This window comes from Chiloscyllium punctatum, chromosome 49 (assembly GCF_047496795.1).
Source record: "Chiloscyllium punctatum isolate Juve2018m chromosome 49, sChiPun1.3, whole genome shotgun sequence".
In the NCBI taxonomy this organism is placed as follows: Eukaryota; Metazoa; Chordata; class Chondrichthyes; order Orectolobiformes; family Hemiscylliidae; genus Chiloscyllium; species Chiloscyllium punctatum.
The window spans coordinates 19,067,858-19,086,889 of NC_092787.1; the positions used below are offsets into that span (position 1 = coordinate 19,067,858).

At 39.8% G+C, this 19,032-nt stretch overlaps 1 protein-coding gene across 3 annotated transcripts in view; it reads left to right on the forward strand.

The window, feature by feature from the left end:
• Positions 1-19,032, forward strand: part of LOC140469322 (hemicentin-1-like) — a 438,266-nt gene that overhangs the window by 77,748 nt on the left and 341,486 nt on the right. For all 3 annotated transcript variants that reach the window (XM_072565717.1, XM_072565718.1, XM_072565719.1), the window contains exons 5-9: positions 7,368-7,539; positions 9,345-9,451; positions 9,881-10,001; positions 16,103-16,366; positions 18,143-18,287. In XM_072565717.1, coding sequence (XP_072421818.1) covers positions 7,368-7,539; positions 9,345-9,451; positions 9,881-10,001; positions 16,103-16,366; positions 18,143-18,287 — 809 coding nt within the window. The remainder of the gene's footprint in view (positions 1-7,367; positions 7,540-9,344; positions 9,452-9,880; positions 10,002-16,102; positions 16,367-18,142; positions 18,288-19,032) is intronic.

The window sequence follows — 19,032 nt, forward strand, 5'->3', positions numbered from 1 at the left end:
CACCACCTTCTTTGATACTTTTAAGTGAAGTGCATAGGGTGAATATTAACGTACATTCAAGAATAATGGTGCACTTTTACAAAGTAAATAGCATTTTACCAAGAATAAGCCCAACAACCATCCCCCAGTCGAGATCTACCTGAAACATCCAAGTATTATCTACATGCTAACACTAACATAGATCTTTGTATCATCTTCAATTCTGCAGACTATGCTTCATCTATGTTATGAGTTAAACTAATAAAGAGCAATGGCCCCAGTGTTGATCTGTATGGAAAAACTAGTGACCAATTGCCAAACAGACCTGTAATAGGAATACAATCCATACCCTAATAATTCCCTCAAAGTATCTATCCAGGTATGTTGAACTAATAGGGCTATAATTATCTAATGTCCATATTTCTCCTTAATATGACGGAATATATTAGCCTTCTTCCAATCGACTGGAATCATCCTGGAGTGCTATTGACTGTTTTACAAATACAGGGATAGCATATGCATCACCTCACATTTTGTGTTTTATTATTGACAACATAATTCCGTTCTTACAATCAACCACCACCTTAAAGATATGGATGGATGCAAAGTATATATCTCATATTACTGCAATTCCCAATGAGTTTTGTGTGACTTGTTCTTGAACAACCTTTCCTGGGCCAGTACAAGCTTTAACAATTCTGTTTCCTCACATTATTGAAGAAGCTTTCCCTTGATTTCCATATTTGCTTATTCATCATTTCTATTATCCTTACAGTCAATTGTAAAACAGCCTTTATTTTCTTTAGCTGCACTTAACCTAGTCTGGATGGCTCGTAAATACCTGTGTGAACATATGAATTAGGTACAGAAGTGGCCTTTTGGCTTCTCAAGCCTGTGCCATAGATCAATAAGATTATGGCTGATCTGTTAGTGTTTCGAATTCCATATTCCTGTCTCCCTTTAAAAATGTATGATTCACTTGCCTAACAAGAAGCTATCTCTGCCTTAAGAATATTCAATAACTGGCATCTGTCTTCTGAGGCAGAGTTCTAAAAGTTGCAGAACCATCTAGGAGAAAAGATCTCCCTGTATCTCTGTCCTAAAAGAATGACCAGTAATTCTTAAACAGTGCTCCATAGTTCTGGACACTCAGACAAGAGGAAACTTCCTTGCCACATCCACTATTGAAGACTGTTCGGTATCTTATGTACTTCAATCATGTCACCTCTCACTCTTCTAAAATCCAGTGGAAACAAGCCCAGAATGTCCAACTTTTAGTCCCTAAGTGAACAGTTCATTCCAGGAATGAGTTTTGCAAACCTTCTATTTACATTGTTCTCTAAGTAAGGACACCAAAATTGTACACAGTACCCAAATTTGATCTCACTAAACCTCTATATAACTGAATAGTAACACCATTACTTCTATGTTCAATTCTTCTTATTATAAAGGATAGTATTTCATGACTTTCTGTTTACTATGTCAATCAGCTAATCTTCTATCCGGACTAATATGTTACACGCTCTATCATGAGCTTCTATTTCGTACAATAGCCTTTTATGCAGCACCTTGCTAAATACCTTCTGGAAATCCAAATGCAATATATTTACAGGCTCCTTTTATCCATAGCACATGTTCAATTTTGAAAAAATTCCATTGAATGGTTAAATGTTTTTCACTTTTGATGAAACTATGCTGACTAATTCTGGTTACCTTGACCTTTTCTAAATTCATAATTGCAATGTCCTTAATGATCCATTCTTATCCTTACCCAATGACCGATTTCACATTAACTGGTCTCTCATTTCCTTTAATCTGCTTCTCTTCTTTCTTAAATAGAGGAATTGTATTTGCTAGTTTCTTTTAATTGAGGTAAGCTAAGGCAGCACAGTAACTGAATTTATGTAGTGATACCCCCACTTAGAGAGCTTTCTGCAGGATGCTTTTTTGTTTTAGAGTGGTTTTAAGAACAGAGCTTTCTTGAATGGTGATGTCAATCATTGAGTTTCAATTTAACATGCTTGAAAATTTATTTCTGTGCATGCATTAAGAAGCATACTTTTGCCCAGTATCTGCCAGCTGTCCCTGCCAAACTCTGACCTGCTGCCAGCACCCCTTTTGATCTGTCAGGTCCCCATCTCCAGATTATTCCTGGGACAGAGCAGCACAGCCACACTCTATAAGAGGTGCAGTATGCCTCATTGGTTGAAATTCATGTTGGTGTGCAATGGCAAGGATTGATCAGGAAGCAGTCAGGTTAGCCTGGTACATGTTCTCCAGGAGTGTGTTCAGACCCAGACCTATGTCCCATCCCAGTGTGAGCCTTGCAGAAACCAGATGTTAGTGAAATTCCCTGACTTGAAGAAATGTTCCCAGAGCAGGTATCGAAGGTCTGCCAGCTGCTGCTGCCAGAAGTACTTCTGTCCTGCGAGTGTATTTCCCTCCTTATTGCACAGCTTACTTTGGTTGGTTCAGAAGCTAGTTAAGTTATTTTCAGGTACTGCTTGTCGTGTTTGATACAGTTGCAGTGAACAGAGAGGAAGGTAGTGGATAGCTCTCAATGTGACACAGGAACCTAAAGCAACCTTTCAAATATTGTCGTCTGGCAAAATTATTTTTGTTCAGTGTGTAAATTGAATTTTCAGCCTTGGACACTGTTTCTTAGGAGCATAGTGGGCATCTAAATAATGGATATTGTATAGTTCAGTACATTACTGTGTTGAATACATGCACACTAAGCCGCAGTGGGAGGTCATCTGTTTCTCTTGCTCTTTACAACTCCTCTCCAGGCAGCCTTAAAAGTGAAGAAGTCTAATGTTTTGATGTAACAACTTTTGACAAGGAGGACCTTTGGATTTAGTGAGCCCACCTATCCACAATAATCCCCTGCCACATTTCTAAAAACCCGAAAGCTCATTTGCTGACATAAGCCTGTCTGCTCACTTCCTGAAGTTGTTTAGAGTTTCTTGTTCCATCACCCGTGCCAGTAATCTGTCCCACATACTAATCATTTTAATTTTAGAAACAATGTTCCTCATGGGTTTCTTTTTCCTTTCATTGTTCACAATGTAGATATTCTGCACATGGCAGAAAAGCTCTCTTGGATCTGTTTTTAAAATAATTCATTCTTGAGAAAGGATTTCACTGACAAGGGCATCCTAATTGCCATCAGGATAGTATTAGTGAGCGCCTGCTTGAACTGTTACGGTCCATGTGGTTCGGACCACCTACAGTGCCGTTAGGAAGGCAGTTACAGGAATTTGACACAGCACTAGTGATGGAATGAGGAGATAGGTCCAGTGAGGAAGGCTTGTGGCTTGGAGGGAAACTTCCAGGTGATCGTGTTCCCATGCATCTACTTCTCTTGATTTTCTATTTGAAGAGGTAATGGATTTGGAAATTGAAGCCTTGGTGAGTTGCTGAGCTGCAAATTTTTCCAATTCTTTCATAATTTTTAATTATTTCTATTATGTCCACATTGGTATTTTGCTTTACTGAATGAAGAGACTCAATGTTGTCTACCTTTCCTCATACTCCAACATTTAGATCTTTTCATTTACTGTCTGCAATAACTGAATATGCTTCTTGAAACAGGCAGATCAAAACAGCGCAGAGTAAACTAATTTAAATCTTACCAGGATCAAGTAGAGTTTTACAATGACCTTCCTGGATTTATGTATCATCCCAATATATTGTTTGTTTTTTTTTAAGGACCACAGAACATGGTGATGATATTTTTAGTGACCTGTTCACCAAAATCCAAATTCTCTTTCCTGCTCTGACCGACACCTTAAATACATTTATATTTATATTATAGCACATAGTCCACATCAACTTGCTAAATCTCAAAAGCTTCCTTTATGTACACATAAATTGCATCTTCAAATCCTTCATCATTGTTTTACTGTGAAGATTGATGAATGGTGCTTCAGAGCAGGCTTGAACCTACTTCCTCTTCAAGGTTTCCCTGAACTTATGATATCCACAAAGGACCTTAGTCATCTCTCTCCATTAAAGAGAGACAATTAACTATGTATAGCTTGAGGGTAACCACTCCATTGCATGGTGTATGGTGAAGATGCAGGCCTCTATAAACTACTGTGAACAGCACAGGTTTTGAACGCATGCTGTTAGTTTTATTCTGCATTAATTCCAGTCCTCTAACCATCTGAGCAAACTGAACTCCCATATTTTATAGTATATGTTGCAAAGTGACAATTGATATGCATGTTATTAAATCCTAGTCTGATATTGCTTATATTTGTCGCAATACAAAGATTATCAGCTTCAAGCCCTCATGTATAAACGTTTAATGGGCTCGACTTACAGCCTCTTCCTTTAAAAGTTTTATTGCTTCATGTATTCCATTCCACTGCTGAGGTTATTACTTCAACGAGCCTCGTACTTTAATGTGATTTCTCGAGGGACCATGTGTGTAAAGCTAAGTAATGGCACAGGAAGCTGGCCCAGATCATGACTGTGTCAAATCTGCATGTTATTAAAACTGATTCCTCTGTAGAATCAAGAATTTGCAGAATGCTTTGTACAGTTTTCACAGTCCTGTCCCAGCAGTGAAACCAGTTGGGATCTTACTGGCGATGGCAGAAGCAGAAGGCTGTCTGGCTTTCTGCTTTGATAGTGATTTATTTTCCCATCCATACTGTACTCAAGGCAGCAACTCCTGCACAATGTTCCTAAGAGAATAAGAAATAGAAGTAAGGCTATCCGGTCCCACTGGCCTGCTCAGTCATTCATTAAAATCATGGATGATCTTCTATCTCAGCTCTACTTTCCCATCCTATCCCATACCCTAGTACAGTTTCACAGACACCAGGTATGCTTAGTGCCTTCTATAAATAGCCATTCTTCACCTGTGAAACTGGACTATTGAATCACAATGAGCTACTTGGCCCTGAGTCTGTAACAAATCAGTCTGTTTTTTGTTATCATTAATGTCTGCACACATCTTTCAGCCAGTCGCTTGGTAGTGATCACTGTTGAGAACTCTGATTCGTTTTAAGCTTGCTGTCTTCCAGCAGCATTTAGACTAATTATCAGGCAATCAGCACAGATTGACAAAAGAAACAGAGAGGGATTAAGAATATCTTTTCACACAGTGAATTAAGATCTGAAATACATCTCCTGTGAGGTGCTGAGCATAGCTTGAGTATTAACTTTTCAGAAAAGGATTGGAAGAATACTTAAAAGTTTGCAAGGCTATGGGGAAGGACCAGGCTGGTGGAATTAATCACGTAGCTCTTTGAAAGCTAAGGTAAGCTTGACAGGTTAAATAGCCTCCTTCTGTGCTATTTGATTTAGATTAGATTCCCTATAGTGTGGAAGCAGGCCCTTCGGCCCAATAAGTCCACACTGACCCTCCGAAGAGTAACCCACCCAAACCTCTTTTTCTTCCCCTCTAACTAATGCACCCTACACTCTGGGCAATTTAGCATGGCCAATTCACCACAACTTTGGATAGTGGGAGGAAACCGGAGCACCCGGAGGAAACCCACACAGACACGGGGTGAATGTGCAAACTCCGCACAGATAGTCACCCGAGGTTAGAATCGAACCTGGGACCCTGGTGCAGTGAGGCAGTAGTGCTAACCACTGAGCCACCATGACGCTAGTCCTTAACGAATGACTACGGTTCATTACTGCAAAAAAATGGTGCATTTGGAACCAGAACTATGGATCAGAGGATGGGGTAGCTGGTGAACAGACAATACAGGGTGCAGAGAGTCTGTGAGGAAGAATAGACAGTTGATAGGGCAGAGTTGCAGTTGTGTGATGGGTTGAAGTGTGTTTATTTTAACACAAGAAGTATCAGGAATAAGGGTGATGAACTTAGAGTACTCAGAGCTACATACTGTGGCCAGTACGGAGACTTAGATATCACAGGGGGCAGGAATGGTTGTTGAATGTTCTGGAGTTTAGATATTTCAAAAGGAATAGAGAGGGAGGTAAAAGAGGTGGGGGAGTGGCATTGCTAATCGGGGGAGTATAACAGCTGTGGAAAGGGAGGTCATCAAGGAGAGCTTGTCTACTGAGTCATTATGGGTGGAAGTCAGAAGTAGGACAGGAGCAATCACTTTAATGGGAGTTTTCTATAGACCCCCCCCATTAGCAACAGAGACATGGAGTAGCAGACTGGGAAGCAGATTTTGGAAAGGTGCAGAAGTAACAGAGTTGTTGTCTTGGGTGACTTTAACTTCCCTAATATTACTTGGAATCTCCTTAGTGCAAATAGTTTGGATGGAGCACTGTTCTTTAGGTGCTCCAGGAAGGATTCCTGACTCAATATATAGATAGGCAGATTAGAGGGGAATCCATATTGGATTTGGTGTTTGGCAACGAACCAGGTCAGGTGTCAGATCTCTCGGTGGGAGAGCATTTCAGTGGTAGTGATCACAGCTCCCTGACCTTTACCATACTCATGGAGAGGCATAGGAGCAGATGGCATGGGGAAGTATTTAGTTGGGGGAGGGGGGAATTACAATGTTATTATGCAGGAACTGTGCAGCATAAATTGGGAGCAGATATTCTCAGGGAAATGCATGACAGAAATGTGAAGGTCGTTTCGGGAGCACTTGCTGCGAGTGCTGGATGGGTTTGTTCCACTGAGGTAGGGTAAAGGAATCTTAGATGACACGAGATGCAGAACATCTAGTCTACTTGCATCAGCAGGCCAACCTCCTCCTCCTTCATTGGATATAGTTCCTGAAGGCAGCTTTGTAATTGCCTCCCTCTGGAAAGATCAGGACTGATATTCTGCCCTGGCCATTTTTATGGAACATTCAATCTGCTATTTGTCTACTATTCATTCCTTCGAATTTAGCTGAAATAATTATTTTACTCTTTAGAGATGGGAAACATGGAGTAATTTGCTCTAAAGCATCAAAGGGCAAATGTCTTTGTAGTGAATGATTTTCTGTGCTGTGCAAACAAACAAGTACTCTTGGATTGTGCACCTTGAGTAATTTACAGACAGTCTCTCCATTGAGTAACCCTTCTGAGCTAAGTCATTGTAAGGGTGTCAATTTCCTTCTTACACACAGCATTTGCAACAAGGTAAATTATGCATAAATTGAAGAATACGGTGAACCCTGATTGCAAGTGCAATTGTATGGCTATCCTGTTTGTTGAGTCTGTGTATGGCTTTTGGATGAGGACTGAATCAGGTTCAGCTGGGATGGTTCCAGAAATTGAATGGACTCTTTACATTCAATGCCAGCTCATTAGTGAGGTAAGATAAGCAATAAATAGGCACCAGTTAAATTTTATACAGTACTTTCAGGAAAAATGAATGGAAATAAATTAGGGAATGGTGGAAAGCAGTTGGGTAAAGTAAGCAGTGTGGTCATGATTTTGATTTTATTTTGATCTAGGTGCTGAAATGGGTTGAAAGAACTATCCAGGTTTCGAAAGTTCATCTTCTGTCCACTGATCATAAGGAGAGGGAGGAGCATCTCTGGCTGGTGCCCTTTGATCCTAACCTAAAAGAAGTCACCATTTCTCTCAGTGGCCCTATGCCAACCATAGAAATTCTGGATCCCTTAGGTAAGATATAAGAGGTTAAATATTCTTGGTTTCTTGATATTACAGAATTTGAGCATTGCTGATAAAAGAGACATGTTGCCAAAGCTATTGATCTTACCTGGACAAATTCACAACAATATGAAATCTGAAAAGGAATAAAAATGTATATGACATGAGAAGAGGTGTCTGATTAGTTGACAAATAGACTCTGACTGGTGGAGGCATTGCTATAGGGAATGCACCAGGCTGCAGTTAACTGCCAAGCTTTTGTTTGAATTCAAACCAGACAAGTCAACTCCAATTGGTCAAGCCAGAGGAAATGGCTGTCCCCAGGCTTTCGTTCAATTATACAAGGTGCAATATATTGTTTGTTATCTTTGCAAAGGACATGAAGCTGTGTGTGAAAATATATTGTTTCTTAAGTGCATACACGAACCACACTGTGAACCTAACTGATCTTAAATTGATTGTTTCTGTACTTAATAGCAAGTGTTTAGCAAGTGTCTTCCAATTGCAGAATCACACCTAATGATAGGCACTTTGTTCTGAAGTTTGCAAGCATGGATTATTGGGTACATTCAGCACTGTGTCTGTTGCATACAGTCATACGGACATGCTATTTTACACTATCCAACAGACATTGGGATATATGGCTTACATATTGGTATTACACTGGTGCTGAGATGCACATATCGCAAATTGCTCATTTATCAGGTAGGCAGAATGTCTTTTTGGCTTGATGCCAGCATTCTGTTTGTGGAGAATTACCACCTGTACTGCTACTGTATGTAATAGCATGAAATGGCTGGCTTAATTTTAATGCTAGATTCTAGTGAGCAAGAATCCACAGAACAAAATTGCAGTATTGGACCTTCCTAATCTGGCACTCTCTGGCCCAGCATTTGCAGTACAGTTCTGATTTTGATCTATGAAAAATGCTGTTTAAGTCACAAGGTCATAGAGCGCGCATGACCAGTCTGCACTTGCATTTCTTTTAGTGAAGTGCTTTTTATTTCTGTCTGGAGTAATTTAAATAGACTTACTGATAATATTAAGTTATTAAAAAATAATAATTTCGCTCACATTTGGATGTTAGAAGCTTAGAAGTTAAATGCTTCAATCTCGCATCGGAACAAACACCTGTGGTACCATTGGTGGTTACACAATGTTATCCTTTTCCAAGATCTATGTTGAGAAAAATTTATTGCATTAAAATATGATTTACAGCAAAAAGAATGAATTGAATCAAATAATAGATTGCAGAGGTTCGTGAGCAGCATACTGCGCAGTGCTTTTTAAATGTGCTTGTAGAGATACAACCTGAACCTGAAAGTCAGGACTAAAATTGTCAGTCTTATTCAATGTATAAACATTATTAAGGTGGGAATTATTCATACAGAAACTGGTTATTTTAAGATTGCAGGAAGGCACAGTTTGTAAAAATAATGTAAAGATACATTTTCAATTGTTTCAGCTTATTCACCAACTTGTTGATTAATGCAGCTGAGTGCTCCCTTTGGATGGATGAACTTTTCATTAATGCCTTTTACATATCCTACTTCAGGATTTTATAGTTTTCACTTTCTGACTCTCTTAGTGTTATTTATTGTTTAGACTCTCCATTCTTCAACATCCTTTTTATTGTTGCATTTTCCTTGTCTTGTTATGCTGCAAAATCTAGAAGCTTTGGGCTGCCCCTTGCAATCAATTTACATTTTAGAGATGGGTTGGGTGTTTTCACAGCCAATCCTGTTTATCCACTAGCATCGTGTTTGGAAGCAGTGCTAGTTCTGACCAAACAGACTGATTTGTTGACTTTCTTTCAGGGCGATTCATGTGGAGAGGATTGGGTTTGAATGAACTGTTGAACATTCCAAACTCAGCACGAGTTGTCAATGTGAAAAATCCACGGCCTGGAATGTGGACAATCAAGGTGAGGACTTAGTTTGTGTTGTGTTGATAGTCATTGTTTCTTTGAACCTCATTGACTTATTTCTAATAAACTTCAAGCACCACGTCATATTCTGTCTATGCATCAACCTTGTGTAGCAATGAAGACATATGTACCATCCAATTCACTGTTACAAGAGTTTCAAAACCTTGACTTCCATACTTCTCCACTACTTCAATTTGTAGATTCTAAAAACTCTTGTTATCACCCATTAATTATTTCTAGATTTATGCAATTTGCTCCACCTCTTCCAGTTTTGAAGATTTGTGCACTTTCTGCTTTTGAGAACTTTCCTTTGTCTCTAGGCATAAACAGTCATCTGGATCAATTTATTAAACATTGTCCCTGCTCTTGATATTATATTTGTTTTATTCACTGAGGAGCTGACGAGTGAGTTTTGCTTCCTTTAAGCTCCGCAGCACTGGACGCCACTCCGCACGGATCACAGGAGTCAGTAGTATCGATTTCCGAGCTGGGTTTTCTACAAAGCCTACTTCAGATTTCCAAAAGACAAGCAAGCGTCCAATTCAAGGTAGGCAAACTTAAACATTGTACCTCTAACAAGAGCTCAACTCATCCTTGGCTTAAATGGTCAATTTAGTGTTTATGCTACCTGAAAATCTCTTCCTACTCCTGCTCATTTAACCCTAACCAGCAAAACCTTCTCGTCCTTTCTTGTCTGCAAAAATCTTCATTCTGAATTGAATCTACTCTGGATTTTAAATTGTGGGATATGATATTGATGATAATTAGTGTGAAACTCCTCCGCCATTTTAATCATGGAATTAAACGGAGTCAAGAATTTTTAAAATGTAGCATATTAATCTAACATTGCAATTACTTACCAAGTAGCAGACTAAAACATTTCATTTGATACATTAAATGGCGTGCAGTACAATCTGCAGAAAGTTCAAGTGCTGAGTGAAGTTATTAAAAAGTGAAAACTATAAAATTCTGAAATCTGTATTGTTGAAGCATGGCTGTAAAAAAACGTTCCCCTAAAAAGTGTTAATTTTTTTGTGCACTCTGATTAAATTCATGGATCCTCTTCCCAGGAATGTTATTCTGCTGGAACATTGCTATTTAGGCAGTCATTAAATTCAACTTTTAAAATTTGTTCTGTCCATCTCTAATTACTCTAATTACAGAAGGTGTTGGTAAGCCAACTTCTTGAACTGCTGCAGTGTGGGTGGTCCTAGGGAGCCAGGTCCAGAATTTTGATCCAGAAACAATGAGGAAACAGTGATATAGTTTGAGTCGTAGTATCTGAGTATATTTGAGTTATAGTAGTAAAAGACACAGATTGTAATATGGGATTAGCAAATTAGTTTTATTTGAGTCAAGTGAGGATTACCAGTGACTATTTAATATCCTCTGCAGATTGCTTTGTTCTTTTAACATCCAGAATTTCTAGCACAGCATTAAAGACCTGTTGCCTAAGTGTTTTCATTTTAAGTATTTGTGTAAAATCAACATCTCATTGGTGTAACTGTAGAAGATATGATTTTTGCAAGATTTGTGAAGGTTTGTAGCTCAGGTTGAGGTTTAGGGTTTAGGGTTGCTCGCTGAGCTGTAGGTTTGATATCCAGACGTTTCATTACCTGGCTTAGTAACATCATCAGTGGCGACCTCCAAGTGAAGTGAGTGAAGTGAAGCAAAAATGATCTCATTCGACGTAACAGCACTGTTCACCTCCATCAACATCGACTGCCGGAAACACTTACCACACTTTTAGAAGAGACCATCACACACACCCCAACCACCATCGATCACATTACCAACGAAAACATCATGAAGCTCGTGGACCTGTGCCTTACCACCCACTTCACCTTCAACAACATAATCTACAAACAAACCAATAGCACACCCATGGGATCTCCGCTATCAGGATTCATAGCAGAAGCAGTAATGCAAAGACGAGAGCAAACAGCCCTACCAACCATCAAACCAAAAATCTGGGTCCCCTATGTAGATGACACCTTTGTCATCACAAAATGAAACAAGATAGAAGAGACATTTAACATCATCAACAACACCCTCACAGGCATAAAGTTCACCAAGGAGGAAGAAACTGACAACAAACTCGCACTCCTGGACGTCACAGTCGAAAGAAAGGACAATGGAGAACTACAAACCTGTGTATACAGAAAACCGACAAACACTGACCAAATACTTGACTACACCAGCAAACATCCCAACACACATAAACGAAGCTGGGCGGCACTGTGGCACAGTGGTTAGCACTGCTGCCTCACAGCGTCAGAGACCTGGGTTCAATTCCTGCCTCAGGTGACTGACTGTGTGGAGTTTGCACATTCTCCCCGTGTCTGCGTGGGTTTCCTCTAGATGCTCCGGTTTCCTCCCACAGTCCAAAAATGTGCAGGTTAGGTGAATTGGCCATGCTAAATTGCCCGTAGTGTTAGGTGAAGGGGTAAATGTAGGGGAATGGGTCTGGGTGGGTTGTGCTTCGGTGGGTCGGTGTGGACTTGTTGGGCCGAAGGGCCTGTTTCCACACTGTAAGTAATCTAATCTAATCTAAAAAAAGAACACTATTCGAATGAGCCACCACACACTGCAGCACAGACAAACTTCGGAAAATGGAGGAGAACCACCTATACAACGTATTCAAGAAGAACGGATACTCAAAAAATACAGTCCACAGATTCCTCAAGAACAAACCACGACAAGCAGACCAAACACAGCCAGAAACCCTAACCACCTTACCATACATCAAAGAAGTTTCAGAAATGACAGCCAGACTACTAAGACCCCTCAGAATCCTAGTAACACACAAACCCACCAACACTCTCTCAAACAAAAACATTTAAACTTAAAAGACCCAGTACAACGCATGGACAAAACCAACGTCGTCTACAAAATTCCATGCAAAGACTTCCACAAAGACTATGTAGGACAAACAGGAAGAAAGTTAGCCACCAGGATACACTAACACCAGCTAGCCACAAAAAGACACGATCCTCTCTCCCTTGTAGCCCTACATACTGATGGAAAAAAACCCACCATTTTGACTGGGACAACACATCTATCCTGGGACAGGCTAAGCAAAGACATGCCAGAGAGTTCCTCGAGGCCTGGCACTCCAACCACAATGCCATAAACAAGCACATAGATCTAGATACCATCTATCAACCCCTCAGAAAAAGAACAGGAAATGACATCACCACAAACCCCAGGAACCCCATCCAGGACAAACATATAAATAGAAAGCAGGAGACAACAGCTTTGCTTCACTTGGAGGTCGCCACTGATGATGTTACCTAGCCAGGTAATGAAACGTCTGGATATCAAACCTACAGCTCAGCAAGCAACTCTACACCCTCGAAGATATGATTTCTACACCAATGCATGTGCTGAATAGGGTATATGGTTGGGCTGGGGGAGAAATCTTTAGCATTTTCTTTCTGGGAATGCAAAACAAAAATGGAAAGTACAGGAAATTCACAATAGGTCAGTCAGCATCTGAAAAAAGCAATGCATTCATATTTCAGGTTGAACTTTTCATTTAGAAAGGTGGGAAGTTGCAAATGTTCCCTCAGCTGCAGAATACTCACCCAAAATGTTTTCATGCCGGTGAGACGGAGGTCTCTGATCAATTGCTTAAACAAAATATCTGCCAAAATTTGCAACTTTCCAAATACAGAATTGATTGGGAGAGCTTTCACCTGCTGCCCTGTTTTTTTTTAAATTTTAAAACTAAGGCAATGACCATTCTAAATCTTAGGGAAGGTAGATGTCTTACCATAGGTGAGTGTCTATCTGTGAGATGGGGGAATGATGCCTCTTTGAAATGAAGGTGTCATGTTGGAGAGATGGAGCATGGCCTGTGCAGGTCACTAGGTGTAGAACTGTTTTGATCAACCAGCATTGCTTCCTAAGAACTCAGGGAAGAAGATTGTTGTTGATCTCTTGGTTTCAAATAATTAGTTGACCCAATGTGCCAAGATCCTTGCTGGGTACTGAACTGATGCAATGTATGGTGTAGTTGGTTATATTCCTGCTGTGGCCTTCTCCTCAACTGTAGAGTCCCATTCTTCAGCTCTGCACATTCTGGGCCTCAAGACAGACTGGTATGTGCCACCACAAGAAAAGCATAGTTAGATAATTCAAATGAACAGAAATTTCCCCTGTGGGCTTCTCATTAGTTTAGACCTGAGACTTCGAAATGCTGTGATGGGTTTCTGTTTGTACCAGATACCCAAAATAAATCTGGGAATATGGGTGCAGAACTAGAAAGTGGAAGCTGAAAATCAATTTATTTTTCCAAACAAGTAATTTAGTTAACAAAAACGCATTCTAATCATTCAATCTCAAGGCAAAATTCTGCACAAATACTATGGAATTCCAAAGAGGAATTTAAACAAAACCCAAGTACTCATCTATCTTGACATCTTCATGACTGGAATTGGCTCTTTTACATCCAGAGATAATGTTCCTCCAGTTTCAGTACCAGAGGATCCAGTGCATGTTGTGGTGTCTTCTTAACTTCTCAGAATGTAACTTTCCCTATAAAATTCCCACTCCCAAACCAATCTCAGCTAGATAGTTTCCCAGCTCTTTTTTTTTGGTAGAGTTAATCAATTCATTTTGCCATGTGTTTTCTTATAAAGTGCACAGTATATAGCAGCTGATGGGGCAGGAGCAGACCATGTGGCTCTTGAGCTTGCTGCATCATTCATTATAATTATGTTGATATTCTACCTCAAATCAGTTTCTGCTCGAAAGGACCATTGTTTACTTCAGTTATTCTCATCTTTGTAAAGGCTCTTAAGTCTGTTTTTATACTCCTGGCTAGTCTACTTTTCCAAACTGTTTTCCCCCCTTTCTAATCAATTAATTGCTTGTCTTTTATTATTTTATAAAATAAATCTTCAGGCTTATGTCTATTCTTTGCAACAATATGAGCCTCTTTTTTTCCAATTGAATACAATCCTGAACTTTAAAAAATCCTTAATTTTCCTTGTGAGCCACAGATGGATTTTTCTTGTTGAGTTTAGTGTTTTTTAAAGAATTAACTTTTTTACATGTTTCCCACTATTTATTTACTGCTACACCTTTTAGTCTACTTCACCAAACTACCTTAGCTAGCTCACAGTTCATTCCTATGTAACTGGCTTTGTGTAAGTTTAAGCTTTTTGAGGATATACACATATTGTCTAAATGTTCATTTTACACTCATCAGGATATCACTGTTTGAAAAGAGAGTGCTATTTGCTGACAAGGGGTCTCTGATAAAAAGTGCTCCCATTGATACTGCACTTAAGTGATGACTGACAGTTAACTGCCAAGCTTTGTTTCAATTTAAATTTTAAACCTGTCAATTTGACTGTGAGTGATCATACCATTGCCCAGGGGATGAACCAGAGAACAATGTCAACTATTTTGTTACATTGTAATAAACACAGTGTGTGCAGGGGTTTTTTTGTATGCAAAGAATAGAACTTTCCTCTTTATTAATATATGCAACTTCCAGTATGCTCAAGTGTGCCATACAGTGAGCCCGACTGGCAATCTTAAATTGTTTTGTCAGCATAATTTTTTGCCCACTTATTCTTTTTGGCAACTGTTATCGAGCATTAGTTGCAATTTTGCAACTGAGCATCTTTTCGTTAAAAAAAAGTCCCGAGTGTGCCAAGAATTATATCATCTTAGAATTCAAAACTTCTTTCCAGAGGATCTTTTACAACGAGGTTAGTAACTAACCTGTCTCATTGAATCCAAGACACTTCACAGGAACATTATTTCTCAAAATTTGACATCAAATCATACGCAATATATAAAGAGAAGTGCTCAGAAGTTATCATAGGATCCCTACAGTGTGGAAACAGGGCCTTCAGCCCAACAAGTTCACACTGACCCTCCAAACAGTAACCCACCCAGACCCATTTCCCTACTACTCTACATATACCCCGACTAACGCACCTAACCTACACATCCCTGAAGACTATGGGCAATTTAGCATGGCCAATTCATGTAACCCACACATCTTTGGATTGTGGGAGGAATCTGGAGCACCCAGAGAAAACCCATTCAGACACAGGGAGAATGTGCAAACTCCACACAGACAGACAGTATTCAGAGGGAGGAATCACGAGTCCCTCGATCTGTGAGGCTAACCACTGAGCCACAGTGCCACCCTGTTATGATTGATAATGTTTTCTGAATCAAATTATGAAGATTTGTTAACATTATTATTAAGGTTAGTAGAAACAGTTGGTGAGTATTAATTGTCTTTGAGTATGTAGAAATAGAAGACAGCAGACACACTAACAATGTTGGATGATGACTGTAACACTGAACCAGGTTTTAGCTCTCTCCTTTCAGAAAAGATGTGTCTTAGCTTCTGGATCACCAGCCATCTTAAAGTCGATTAACAATGATGAAATAATAGATTTTTTTTCTGACATCTCACTTTGCTGATGGATTGTTAAGGTTCCATTAATAAGTATTTATTATCAGTTACGTCTCTTAATGACATTGCATATGTTCTAGTATTATCACGGATGATAGAATAGATTTGTATCTAAGTATTCTTTATATCTTCTATGTATTAATTCTTTGTAACACTCATAATTCTTATTCTCAAGGAAATTACTGTGTTCTCTTTCGTTCCAGGAATCCCAACCCATGTATTGTTGAACTGCTCAGGCCTGCATCCTCCAGGGCAGCTTGACCAGTTAGAGCTCCTCAGTACTTCTGGAGAGACTCTGATGAATCTGCCTATTAGGCCTAATTCCAGCCAAAACACAAACACCATCTGGAAAGTTCCGGAATTCATGCCACCCAACGAAAACTTCTTCTTGAAAGTGACTGGATACAATAGAGAAGGTTATCGTTTTCAGCGTCTATCCAGTGTCTCTTACACAAACCTGGTCCCTGGTGAGATAATAAATTACGTTTGTGTAGCATCTTGCACGATGTCAGGACACACAAAAACACTTTACAGCTAATTAATACTTTTTAGAAACATTGTCAATATTGCAATGTGGGAAATACAGTAACCAGTTTGTGCACAGCTAGCTCCCACAAACAACAATGATTTTATAATGACATTAATTGGTGGATAAATATTGGGAGAATATTATATTTTATACCACCTTGGCACCCTGCAACCACACGGGATAAATATGGATTTCAACAGCTTCCTCATTTCTCCTCCCCCCAAATTATCCCAGTCCCAAGCCTCCAACTCGGCACCGCCCTCTGGACCTGTCCATTACTCCTCCCTCTGACCTATCACTTTCTCCCTCACCTTCATCCACCTATCGCTTTCTCAGCCATCTTCCCCTCCAACCCCAACCCCCTCCCATTTATCTCTCAGTCCCAGCCTACAAGCCTCATTCCTAATGAAGGGCTTATGCCCAAAACGTCAGTTCTCCTGCTCCTCGGATGCTGCCTGACCTGCTGTGCTTTCCCAGCAACACACTCTCGACGTGGATAAATATTGGCCAGGATACTTAGGCAGCCCTCCCACTGTTTTCAGTTATATAAAGCTGACAACTGTTTGGCTCCAATGAAGAATGAAGTAATTGAGCTACTGGCACTTGATTTTTATAATGTTTTAAATGGGATATGGTAAAGCCAACATTTGTTGCCCATCCCAAATTGCCCTTGAACTCCGTAGGCTGGATGTGGAATCCACATATGCCCAATCAGATAAGGACAGCTTATTTCCAACTAGGGTTTTAATGAAATTTATGGGAACTTACATGATCATCACTACTGAGTAATGTTCCCTCTAATTTTCTTGTTGGCTGCACAGGGTTCTAACTGCCCTTAACTTCTGTGCTTGCTTTGCTTAAACATCTGAGCAGCTGCATGTGCCCACAGCCACACAACTTAGAAGGAATGTTGTAACTGAGACTAGCTTTGAATTCCAGATGTATTGATTGAATTTAAATGCCATTAGCTGCTGTGGTAGGATTTCAGATCATGTTCTCACAGTTTTGGTTTGGACTTCAGGGATAGTAGTCAGGTGATGTTTCCATTTGGTCACCATCTTATTGACAGTATAGAGAAAAATTGACCACTGGGGTGATTTATTGTAGGGAATGTGAACCTTGGAACAGCTTCATAATAAATGATATCACTTTAAGCCAAATATATGTTCTGGATGAGCCAGATGGTTGGATGTGATGGAGTGAGTTGTAGGGGTGAGTAGCAGGGAGATGCAGGAAGACCTTGAAAATGTAACATGTAAATGTAACTTGAAAATGTAAAATGTAAAAAATTTTTTAAATTTGTTTGTGGGTTATGTGACATTTAACAAGATCACGAATTATTGTCTATCCCTATTTGCCTTTGAGCAGTGGTACTGACCTCCCTAAGAGGCTTGTTTGGACACTTCAAATGGCAATCAAGAGTCAATTATTTGCCTCTGGGTTTGGAGTCACATGTAGGCTAAACGGGATAAGAGTGGCAGATTCCCTCCTTTTTGAAGGGTCTGAGTGAACCAGATGAGTTATTGATGATAATGTGGTAATTTCTTGATCATTAGTAATGACTCTAGCTTTTTATATGGATTTATTTATTCAATTAACTTAAAATCCTTCAGCCCTTTGGAATTGAACTCGCATCTTCTGAACATTAGACTGCGCCTCTGAATGACTAGTTCAGTACCATTGCTATGTTAAAATGTTTGTGTGTCTATTTTAGGACCTCCGGTAGTGAGCATGCCCAGGCAAACTCACTGTTACTACATGCAGCCCGCATCAATTCGGTGCTCCGTGAAGAGTCTGATTCCATTCACACTGAGAATCATCAGAAATGGGACCAGAATTGATTCAGACCGTCTGTTTCTGTGAGTAGGTGTAAAAAGAACATGGAATTGCTGACAGCAGGAGTAAACCATGAGCAATATTTATCTTCCTCTGACCTTTTGCCCCATCTGGAGGTGAAGTTCCATACCCATGCACCATCCTCTGAAAAATCAGCACACTGGCTGTTTGCCACATCTGAATCTAAGTGGTGAATGCTAGAGGGAGATTCGGCTGTAGGTTCTTCACTGCAGCAATCCTTTGGATGTCCTCACTTAATATCATCACATACAGGGACACTGGTTGCTCATAGTGAGTAGGGAATCAGACCTTTTGGCCCAAACAACACATTTAGGGTCCACTCGAGTTTCTTCTCATGTTTTCTTATGTAAGTCGACCATCATACCCCCTTCCTCAAAAACATGTCCTGCTTTCTCTGTTGTAGTGAGCTCCACCTTTTCACCACTCTCGAGGTAAAGAAGTTTCCTCTGAATCTCATACTGGATTTCTTAGTGCTATCTTATGTTTATGACCTCTGCTTACACTTTTCCCCATGAGCAACCATTCTCTCGTTATGAATTATATCAAAACGTTTAATAATTTCAAACATCACAGTTGGGCCACCTCACAGTCTTTTTTTTCAAGAGAGAAGAAAACCAGCCTGTCAGTTCTTTCCTGAATTGTAGACTTCTCCATTTCTGGTATCATCCTTGTAATTCTTCTCTGCACCTTCTCCAGTGCCTTTGCATCTTTTTTTTGATAATATGATGATCCGAACTTTATGCACTA